Source organism: Mytilus edulis, chromosome 9 (assembly GCF_963676685.1).
Source record: "Mytilus edulis chromosome 9, xbMytEdul2.2, whole genome shotgun sequence".
In the NCBI taxonomy this organism is placed as follows: Eukaryota; Metazoa; Mollusca; class Bivalvia; order Mytilida; family Mytilidae; genus Mytilus; species Mytilus edulis.
The window spans coordinates 48,030,151-48,041,809 of NC_092352.1; the positions used below are offsets into that span (position 1 = coordinate 48,030,151).

The 11,659-nt window shown below is 31.1% G+C and overlaps 2 protein-coding genes across 3 annotated transcripts in view; one reads left to right on the forward strand and one right to left on the reverse strand.

Annotated features, from left to right (window-relative positions):
* Positions 1 to 663, reverse strand: part of LOC139489736 (sushi, von Willebrand factor type A, EGF and pentraxin domain-containing protein 1-like) — an 87,991-nt gene extending 87,328 nt beyond the window's left edge. The window contains exon 1 of one of the 2 annotated variants that reach the window (XM_071276494.1): positions 576 to 663. The gene's annotated coding sequence lies outside the window, so the exon portion shown is untranslated. Of the gene's footprint in view, positions 1 to 558 lie in introns of both variants that reach the window. The other variant, XM_071276495.1, reaches the window with a different exon arrangement.
* Positions 624 to 10,634, forward strand: LOC139489740 (uncharacterized). Its single transcript, XM_071276500.1, has 7 exons — positions 624 to 750; positions 4,039 to 4,352; positions 5,732 to 5,908; positions 7,629 to 7,742; positions 8,970 to 9,215; positions 9,665 to 9,862; positions 10,223 to 10,634. Exons 5-7 carry the CDS (start codon positions 8,987 to 8,989, stop codon positions 10,369 to 10,371), a joined length of 576 nt encoding a protein of 191 aa, XP_071132601.1. The 5' UTR covers positions 624 to 750; positions 4,039 to 4,352; positions 5,732 to 5,908; positions 7,629 to 7,742; positions 8,970 to 8,986; the 3' UTR covers positions 10,372 to 10,634.
* The last annotated feature ends 1,025 nt before the right edge of the window (positions 10,635 to 11,659 follow it).

Sequence of the window (11,659 nt, forward strand, 5' to 3'; positions counted from 1 at the left end):
TTCCAAGAAGAACAGCAAAATATATTTTATATGTAATTAATTGAACTACCGGACTTTACTAAGAAATGATTTTTAGATATATATATTTTTTAAGTGACTTATTTTGACTATTTTATTTATTGTGTCTGTTTAGTTCACGCATCATTATAAATATAACGGAATTTGATGAGACTGTTATCAAAGTGAGAGGGTTATCGCAATAAACCAGGTTTAATCCACCATTTTCTACATTTGAAAATGCCTGTACCAAGTCAGGAATATGACAGGTCTTGTCCATTCGGTTTTGATGTGTTTTGTTATTTGATTTTGCCATGTGATTATGGACTTTCCGAATTGATTTTCCTCTAAGTTCAGTATTTTTGTGATTTTACTTTTTATAGGTTCAATGGGCCGGGTGTACAAACCCTGTATTGACATGTATTATTATTATACTGTATATATACACAACGTCACTATAATAAATAAACTCGTATTCGTATTTGTATTTGTAAATTAAATATCACTTAACATTTTTAATATAAAAAAAAATATGAGTGTTAATGAGTTAGAAGTGACAACAATGTTTTAAATTCAACGTATCCTTAAGCACCACAAATCTCTAATAACATATCGATTAATAATCAAAAATGAGGATGTCGTCTTATGCAGGAAGTCATATGATGCAGGATGCAAATACACAAGTAGTTAGCATATTATATATATATATTCCAAATACACCATTGGTTTGATGGTGTTATTCAACGAATAATGGTAAGTTAACATTTTACTACTGAAGATTTCAAAACAAAGCCAAATGTGTATTGGATAGAATGATCTTTTTTCAGATAAGTCATTATATAAAAACTTACGATGTGCGAAGCAACACATATAGAAATAAAAAAGTATATCATAAAGTCTGGTTGAATGATTATTTTTAACGAAAAAAAATCATATTTGTAAACATGTTGACTTCTTAAAACAAATGAAAGGACAAATTCTTGTTGAATGTATTCATTCAAATGAAAATTTGAAATTTAAAAAAAAGTTTTTCCATCACGAAAATAGCAAAGTGTCATGTTTCCACTTATTAAAATAAGGAGATGTATAATTGCCATTGAGACAGTTATCTACCGAAGTTCATCCAAATAGATGTAAACAATTATAGGTCAACCATGCGGCTTTCAACAACGAGAAAATCTATACCGTATTGCCCGCTATAAAAAGGCCCGACATGAAAAATGTGAAACACTCGAAGAAAGGAAACTAATATTGTAATTCATTAATAAACATTGTTTTCTAAACAAAAATCAGATATGATAGACATGAACCAACGACAACCCCTGAACTACATGTATAGACTCTTGACCTGGGTCAGGCACATACAGAGTGTGGCGGGAATAAACATATTTGTTAGTTCAACTGTCACGAATGTTTTTTGAAATTTCTAAATATAATGACAAAATAAAAATGCAAAACAATGGCTTCAAATTAAATTTTTTTTTATTGTTTTTGGAAAATAAAGGTATTATAGAAAAATCTGCACAAAGAGGTAATTTTGTAAGAAAACCAAAAAGTAAAATGAAAAAAAAATGATAAATTTTGTATGAAACAGTGCATTGTTAAAAAACTTCAACTTGTTGGAACCTTTATAAACGAGTTTCTCAAAGGGACAAGTATATATAGATAATAACCTTTTTGATAATATTTTGTAGTCTATTATTTTTGTTAGCAAAGGTTGGATATATTTTCATGTTGGTGTTTTTTTACATACATGTTTATATTTAAATTAAATTTTATAAAAGCTTTAAGCAAACATAAACCGCAATGTACGATCAAAAATGTTCTCACCACAAAGAAAACAGTGTTTGGGGAGATAACTCTTACAATAAAAAAATATTCGACTAAACAGGGTCAGTCTCAAAAGCGCAATAAAGCTGTTCGATATCATATGCAAAAAATCTAAGCGAAATCTTTTGAAACTACAAAACTTGAAATTTAACGGAAGAAGAAAAAAATAATCAGAACAAGCAAAATACATTTCTCTGTTGAAATTTGTGATTTCCGTGAGAATATTTTATAAATATACATCATACCAATGTATGCTTTGTATAGAAAATAATATAGAAACAGAGAATACAGATACTGACTGATTTTTCATCCACCACCTTGAGATGACCGTGAATCGAGTAACTGTCGTCAGTTTTATCCCAGTGACAGTAGGGTCATCCCAGAATAGTGGAAACTCATAATGAATTCTATTCCCTTTAATCAATACAATAGTTAGAATAGAGAACATACAGAAGTGATCTAATAACACGAGCAAAATATTGTTGTGAAAGTAATAGATTCTTAAAAAAATCAGACATAATGAAAACGCGTTTTCGGAACCCTTCAGCAGAAAAAAAACCCAATGTGATGTATCCCATTGCAACGCAAAGATTTAACACCGTGACAGTTATTATTGTACAAATTATTTTGAGATCACTTATATAGCTTACATGTATGATTTGTAGTCGTACTCGGACTCGGATTCGTGTAGTTATTGTAAATCTTTATTTGAGACATAATGCAGCAAACATGAAATGGAAAAATAGCGGTTTAAAAGTCAGTCACCTACTAAAATATGTGATTCTAAAAGGCTCCCGAGTCCAGATTGAAAATATGGTAGGTGGTATCGATAGCGGTACCTTGCTATGTGTACTTCATTGCATGGTAAGATAACATAATGAATTATAAACAAACAAAGAAGTTAGTTTTCTTGTTTGAATTGTTTTACATTTATTATTTCGGGGCCTTTTATAGCTTACTATGCGGTATGTCCTTTGCTCATTGTTGAAGGCTGTACGGTGACCTATAGTTGTTGATAGTTCCTATGTCATTTTGTCTCTTGTGGAGAGTTGTCTCATTGGCAATCATAACACCTTTTTTTTTTATAGGCATACATGATTAAGTGCAATGAAAGTTTAACATGTTTTGAAAATATTCTTCATGGACACAGTAAAACTAAAGCTAAATAAATTTGAAAATAGCAGGTAGTACCAATTGGTGGCCTCCAGCTGGTTTCTACTCTTTGGTCGGGTTATTGTCTTTTTGACACAATACCCACTTCAATTCACAATTTTAGATAAAGTTGCATGCCAACAGATAGAATACTTTTAGAAAGAAAAACTATATGAAAGCTTAGTTTGGACAATTTTATAGCAATTCAAAATAAACAGTTCCTCTTATTTATAAGAATCAGACATTATGTGAATTAAAACATCACATATTCAGTAAAATATGTGTAAAATTGCAATATATGTTTGTAGGAAGTTTCCATGGGGGAGATAATAACTTTTCTTTCAAAAAGTCTTTATTCAAAAGAATAGTATTTTAGTTATCTCCCCTGAAAACTTATCAATAGCATATTGTTATTTCACACATATTTTACTGAATATATAATGTTTTATTTAAAATGATATCTGATTCTTATAAATATAGAATACTTTTAGAATAAAAAACTATATGAAAGCTTAGTTTGAACAATTTAATAGCAATTCCAAATAAACAGTTCCCCTTCAGCATGGAAATGAATATGATATAACTATACAAACTGATAAACAAATTTTGTCACAACATCATTAAAGTGGAGTTAAAGTCTTATAGGATTGTAAGTATGTTTTATGTTATCACCTTGCACTTTCATGACTTGGCTGTGGTTTTCTACAGCAGTTGGTTCAAATTTCTGACCAGTTGAACAATTTGATTTTATAAAACAAATTGCAATTTGGTCAAAATTTTGAATGAGTTGCAATTGGTGGAGAGCAACACTAACAGTCAACTCACTGTAATAAAAAAAAGATATTTCAATATAAAAAACTTTTATTCAGCATGTTGATATCATTAACATTAATTCAAATGTTCTACTAAATCACTGGACTTTCTCATATATAACGTCATATACACGTAGATAAACATAATGATATATTTGAACCTTTCAAGTCTGAGATAAATTAAATTTTGCTTTTGTTCTTATTTTGTCGGTGTTGAATAAGCAGACAAAACTAAAAAGACTTTCAGATGTTCATTCCATGGTGTTTGGCTACGTTTATTTTGTTATTTGGTTCTATAGAGTGCGGAATTACCTCGCAGTTGGATAAATGCAACTGTAAATTTCGGGAGTGGTACTTGTGAAAGCGAATGTAATGGTGAACGCAGACGATCACGACAAGTTAACGTGGATAGAAAGTGTGTCTCCGATTTCAACACATGCGCTACCACTGATATGGGATGGGACTACTCGAGGTGTAACACATTTTGTTACAATGGCGGAACATCGGATAGCTACTCTTGTAGCTGTGTGACAGGATTTTATGGAGACTGCTGCGGATTTCGTAAGAATTTGTCAACATTCTATGTCTGTTTCAAATTTCTTGTTGTTTAAATTTTACAAGTTGATTATGAGTATTTTTTCGGGAGGAGGGGGTTCTTTTATACAAGGTGATAGGAGGTGCCTCTGGAAAATGTCACATTTGAAAGCTTGAAATATGTGAATAGGTCAGGAAAACTGTCAGAAATATTTCTTCGTCTGTCATTTTTCGTTGTGTTCCCGGCTGTGATTTTATCAATCAACTTTCTCTTTTTGACAATTTGAAATTTCATTCTTACATTTCAAACAACATAAAAAACATTATGGGAAAAGGTTACATATTTACTTACGCAATATATGAAAAGGGTATATATTTTAAAATCTATATGAGGTAATATCACCAAAGCGGTAGGCCCTATCAATTAAGTATTGGAGTATATCGCAGAGGTCATCTTCTAATATATATTCTAGAAGGAATCATTACATAGGGTATCAAACTATCCATGTTGTGATCTGGTTGCAGACTTACTTGCAGAATTGCTAGCTTTCGGCTCGATTCAATCATTCAATACTTTGTTACTATAAGCTAAATTGCAACAAAAGAAAAATCGATCCATCCAACCAATCAAATAATCGATCAACCAAAAACTAACTTGATCAATAGACAAATCTAAAAAATAAAAAATCAGGATACCTGTTTGAAGGTTATAAGTTACGTTATTTTGGTTGATAAGTAAATCCTGCTCCACATGCGACATGTAATTACCCATTTGGTGATGCCACATTATATGAAAAGATGACGGAATCGATGTTTTTACCATTTGAACATACCCGTATCTGTGAAGCAGTAACAGATTACTTGTATACAGAAACCCTCTATCAAGGACATCAAGATAGGAAATGCAAGCTTTGGAATTTTGTAATACCTAGGTGATATATACTCCATATGTAGCATTGTTGGAAAGTTGGTACACATTCATGTAAAGTTCACAATTGAACAATTGAAATCATCTCTTTTGTCGTTAAGTTTATTTTTCAACCTACTCTCATTGTCTATCTCGTAATTAAAATCAAGACATGAGTCAGACTAAACTGTATCTATTGTTTCATCTATAACAAGTCCGCTGGGATAGAAGTGTTCCGCATAGTCACCAAACAATGGGATACGTAATTGAGTGGGCTTCATTTATACATAAATTGCGTAGTTATATTGATTTAATTCTTGTTTTAAATTTTTATGATTTCCCCCAAAACAGGATTTTGTAACTTCTGTTATATATATGTACTTCATGCCGTTTATTTCTAGCTTATTTTTAACTTATAAGTTTGAATGTCCCTCTGGTATCTTTTGCCTCTCTTTGATTTAAAAACAATGGCAATTAAAATTCGTGTTATAAATTATAGAGGTAAACTGTGGAGATCCTGGATCTATATCGCATGGAAACGTACATGGTAATACCTACTCGTATGGTAGTACTGTGAGATACACCTGCCATAATGGATACCTTTTGGTGGGCGGATCATCTAGTAGAAGATGCCAACTCGGGGCACGATGGAATGGAAACAAACCACGGTGTGCATGTGAGTGAATTCAAAGTTAATAAAATGATAACCTGAGAATTTTTTACATCCATCACTTCTGATAAAACTGAGCTTATAGTACACATATTTTGCCTTCCAGGTGTAGAAAAGTATATCTTGCAAATGCGTGAGTATTGCAACGTTGCAAGAAGGTCATCGTGATATTTATGCATGATTTTCAACAGTAAATAGATGCATATATTGATTTTTAAGATCCCAATGCCTCGAGTCTACTAAAAGGGAGAACGGTAGTACATGTATGTTAAGTGTAAAATTGTTTTGATTTGAAAATGTAGACTTTGTGTTCAATGTATTGTATTTTTATTATTAACAATATGTTTCAATGTTACACAGTAAAAATAGCTACTGACATATCACGGACGTTATGAAATACGTCCGTAAAACATCCGTATCACGAAAGTTTTACGAAGAAATAATACATCGTCCGTAAAACGGCTTTTCTGTTTTACAGACGTGATAAAATCATTTGTCGACATTAAATTAAATTCTGAATTAAGGGTAAACTGTCCTGCAAATATAGAATGAACTTGTCCTTTGATATTTTGTGTTACTGGTTTGCTGTCTCATAGTTATATTCTCATGCATGATGTATCTATTAAGGTCAATACAAGTAAATGGCATATATGTCGAGCGGTATTGTAAATATTGTACACTCAAGAATATCAGAAAACAATTTGGCATGGCTTTATACCTGTATCTATTTTTGAAATCCAAACACAATAAGACATTTTATTCAATTTGTTTTCTCTCATGAACGTTTTATGTTATTTGACATTTAAACTTTTGGAATATCAAATTAAACCTACATATCAATTTTTTATCCTAAGATGGTATGACATAGACGTGTTGATGGGCAGTCAATCATTGTTATCACTTTAGGGCACATGCAAACTAGTAAAAGTGTCCCTTAAATACTTTTTAACCCTTAGTAACACTGAAAAGGCCTGGCTATTTCAAAAAGGAATTGTATATGATTTTAAGTGTGAACATTTGACATTTTGGCAGATAAAAGTCAAATGTCACACGGCTTCAATTGTATGCGACTCATCATATGTAGGTGTTACATTCAAGTTGTTATTGAGTCAAATATGTCAAAGGATTGACATTTTAAATTGTTACGGACATAAAATTTGAAAACAACAGTATTATTTTACAGTGAAGTCAAAAGTCAAGGTGAAATGAAGATCAAATTGATATATACACACAACACTGTTAAGTGAGAAGGAATTACACAATGTATATTTTATACTTGTGTTCAATACGTTAGTCATACTCCGATTTTTCATTATTATTCAAATGTCCGGAAAATAGACGAAATTTAACAATCTGTATGATAGACTTGTTACGGGTGAATACAGACGCGATAGGAATTTGAAGAAACCAACGTCCGTAAATTATTCATTTCATACGGACACTAATATACATGTGTTAAGGCAAAATAAACGATCATTTAATTGCAATAAATTGATTTTTTTTTTAAAATGACGAAGGACAACATTTGAGGAATAAAACCTATAGCTAGACAATTATAACTTATATCATTATTTGTGTATAGAAAAAGGGATTAACTAAAATACCAACAAAAGTGCACGTATACACAGAACGATGCCCTCTTACTTTCACGTTATTCAAATTTGTTTCGAAATACTATATCTTCTATCAATGATAATCATATTCGTTGTTTTAATATTTTTTTCAGATTATAACTCCTGTTGAAGTGGTCCATGTAGGAATGGAGGAATTTGTACAAATATACCTGATTATTATCAATGTACATGTCTTAATGGTTGGTCTGGTAAAAACTGTAAAATTGGTAAGTACAAAATGTATTATATAGAAAATTAATAAAATTTGATTTCTCTGGTACAATGTAACAAATAATTAATAGCTGTAACGAACAGTTTTTATTCAAAGAAAGATAACAGAATTAACCAAAGGTATTCGACAGTATAACAGGACACGTCAACCCCAAGCAAGCTCAAATACACCCTTCGAACCCGAAACTTTAAGCTTGTTTTTCATAGCTAAAAGATTTTCAAGAATAAAAACTTCTTTATATTTTCATTCTATAAAATGATAGATTATTTTTCTTTTTTCCATGTTGTTCAGAAAATTGTCTCTTAAATTTAGATCCCAAAGGTATTAAAAATAACCACTGGTAATACAAGTCTAAGATAGACATTCATATGATAATGTTCAGCATTTTTCTCTTGCTAATAAACCTAATTTTCAAGTAATAGACCACTTTCGAGATTGTTCTTCACCGGAAAAAAACTCCTCAACTATACGCGCCTTTATGATGTCATTTACCAGATAGAAGTGATCGCCTCTATCCCTACATTATGTATGTTCATCAAGCGTCTTAGTAATTGTCATTGTGCAGGATAAACTAGAAATAACGTTTGTTCTGTTTGTATCACTCACAAGTCCCTAATGAGAGCTGTGCTGAGTGTCAATTATAAGAATTCAATTTGCCGAATAATTCGTATACTAATTTAATATAGCATCATAGTTATTTCAAACCACTCGCTCAACATAGGAATGGAAGTGACAATGCCCCAAAACGCACGAATGATGTTCCCTAAAGCCAAAGTTTTGTTTGACGGAAATGCATCGAACTCGAAAGTTGTTTATTGTCTCGTGTTTTGGTTAATTTTTTTCTTTATTTCATTGGTAGCATACGTTAATGATACATCACAATATTAAGCACTATCCTGCTACACTTGTACATCCTCTTCTCAATAACAGTATTGCAACAGCAAATTCTAAATTAGTAAATAATTTTAGTATGTGTACAAGTATATGTTATTGTCTCTTTTTAAAGTACAATGTATTATCTATCCTGTCACTCAATGTCTCTGCACTATTATACAAGAAACGTGCTATGTTGAATTTTCAAGTTGATTTGGACCCTCGAAATCAACACTAACTAGTGCAATATTCATGGAGAATATAACATGGACGCTTGATTTAATTAGCGATAATATGATTGATATAAACTTCATGTACGCGGATTAAATTTGACAAATCTTTCTTCAAGATATACAGCCACCAGTAATGGAAAATTGTTCAAGCGACAAATACATAAACACATCAGCAATTGAAAATCTAGTTAAATGGCAGATACCAACATTCACCGATCCACATAATTTTGCGATCAAGGTAACAACAAACTACCCTTCAAATGAGTTCACATTTCCATGGGGAGATTTTAAGGTTAGCTATACAGCTATAAAACCAACGAACGGTTTGAGTAAAAACTGCTTGTTCAGCATCAATTTAAGGCGTAAGTATCTTTATCATCTTTGGTATTTTTTTGATGACTTCTTTTTCAATTATGAATTATAAATGAATGCATATGCCGATGGATCTTTGGTGAGTTTAGATTTATCGAAAAAAGAATAATTCAAGTTATTATTCATACTAAATAGTTGTTAGTAAGAATAGATTATACACACAAATTATGCGAGAATTACTCAAAGCTCTTAGTGTTACATGATTTTTTTTAAATCGTATGCAATATTTTGATTGCACAGTTCTAAAAACACTCCCGTTATACACAGGATATACAGATGAATACAGTAAGGTTTTGGAAGAACTGATGAAAAATACAACAATTAAACAGCTGCTGAATATTTCCTCTTAATATTGTGTAATCACTCGAATGATAATTTTAAATTGAGATTCAATTTTCCTTGAACGGTTTAAGATTATTTATTCATTTTTATATTCTAGCAAATCCATGTCCTTCAATTAATGTTCCGTCAAACGGAGCTTTAGTATGCAACAACTGGAGAACTGATTATGGCCAGTTTTGTAGATTTTTATGTAAAGAATCTTACACAGTTCCACGTGGTGTGATGATGGATCACTTTTATGTTTGTGGAGCTTCTGGATCATGGATGCCTTCAAATACAATACCTAATTGTTCAGGTAAAATATAACAATGAGAAGATTTATTGACTATCTTAAGAACATTAAAATCTTTGTTTGTTTCAAACCTTTGCTAAATTAGTTGATTGCATTAAAAATATTCATGTATGTTTATGTTGAATTTTAAAGAAAACTAAAAATTGATATAAAAGGGTCAATCAATAGGAATACGTATTGATTTCGTAGGTGCCTTTTTCACTATCATATATCAAGGTACATGTTAATCTATTAATGTAAAGGTTGAGAAATATATCTTAATAATAAAACATATTCTGAACTATTCTATACATGCTATACTTATGCGTTTCAATATATCTTATTTTAAAGGACATGTTGTATCTTTTTCATGTTTTATTTCAGTGACAACTACACATTTACATGCAGCTGGAGGATATGCTAATGGTCCAACGTATTCAAGTTGTACGGATGATCGAATAGAAATGCAGGAGTATTACATAGATAAACTCAGCCAATCACATTTCAGACAATTTTGTAAAAAGTTTCAATAAGAATGTATTCCTGAAAATGTGTCAGTAAAGTGTTAAACGACGGTTTGGAATATACGTCCTCTTATTTTTTTGACTTTGTTGAAAATTCATATATAATCATGTAATTGTAGTTATTCTATGTTAGCCAATTATTTACAAAATGTAACACCGTTTTCATACTGATACATTGATAAGCAGTTCAACGTTTAATTCGAATTACTGGATATCGTAAACTTCATAAAAGGACCCTTCGAAAAAAAGAAGTTACAATATATCATACTTAACGTTTGTGCATTTTATTTTTTATTTGAGAAAACCCACAATAGTTAATCTAAAGATAAAAAAAGCAAATTTATTTTAGGGTACACATTTACCCCCAAAATGCATACTTTTGAACTAGCACAACAATCCCAGGTAGTACTACAACCATCATTGTATATTTTATGTAAATCGTGTAAAAGCTCATGCGACAGTGTTATTAGTCTCTATCGAAGTTTTGGGTTAGATAATATGAAAATAAGGAGATCTGAAATAAGTGTCACTAAGGCAACTGTTTAACAGTGTTCAGATGAAGTGAATTCAAGAAAACACTGTAAAGTAAGTGTAGAAGCATGCTCGCTAGTTAGATTTCAATCATTTTATAATATTAGTTTGGCAATTAAGATACTCATACATTTTACTTACTGTGGATTCATATGAGGTCGGTTTTTTTGGTATTTGATTTTTCATAATTTTTCGTTGGATACCAATTTCGTGGATTTCATGTTAATTCGGCAATCACGAATTCATATAGAAAACGAATTACATATTGCGTATAGGAAATCATGCAGACTTTGGAAAAAAAACGGAAATTAAATATCCACTAAATTTATATGAAAGTTTTTACCAATCAACGAACATTGGTACCCACGAACATAAATGAATTCACAGTACTAGATACTTTATTATGAACAATAAGGAGTAAGCTTCTGCATCAGATTGTCTTGTAAATTTTGAAATATTACTTGTAAATATATATGAAAAAAACTAAGCAGAAAACCAAGCCTATAGTTCGCCAGACAGGCATTTGTCTAATAAAATGTTGAACGGCCAAATAAAGTATGATGTTGAAGAGCATAAACTTAATTAAGGACCAACATTTCTGAACATTTTTGACAAATGCACGAAGAGTGTGCCAATGAGATAACTCTCTACCCTTTTCAAATCATATAAAAAGTTAACAATCATACTAGGGCAAAATAAGGCCTTCAACACGGAGCATTGGTCCCCCCCCCCCGAACAGCAAGCAAGGACCCCGAAATGACAAAAC

What these genes read in the sequence shown, in the direction of transcription:
- LOC139489740 (XM_071276500.1), top strand. Translation starts at nt 8,987, where the DNA reads ATGGAAAATTGTTCAAGCGACAAATACATAAACACATCAGCAATTGAA. An exon ending in GTTCAGCATCAATTTAAGGC is followed by an intron (nt 9,216 to 9,664) that starts GTAAGTATCTTT and finishes TTTATATTCTAG; the next exon opens with CAAATCCATGTCCTTCAATT. An exon ending in TACAATACCTAATTGTTCAG is followed by an intron (nt 9,863 to 10,222) that starts GTAAAATATAAC and finishes GTTTTATTTCAG; the next exon opens with TGACAACTACACATTTACAT.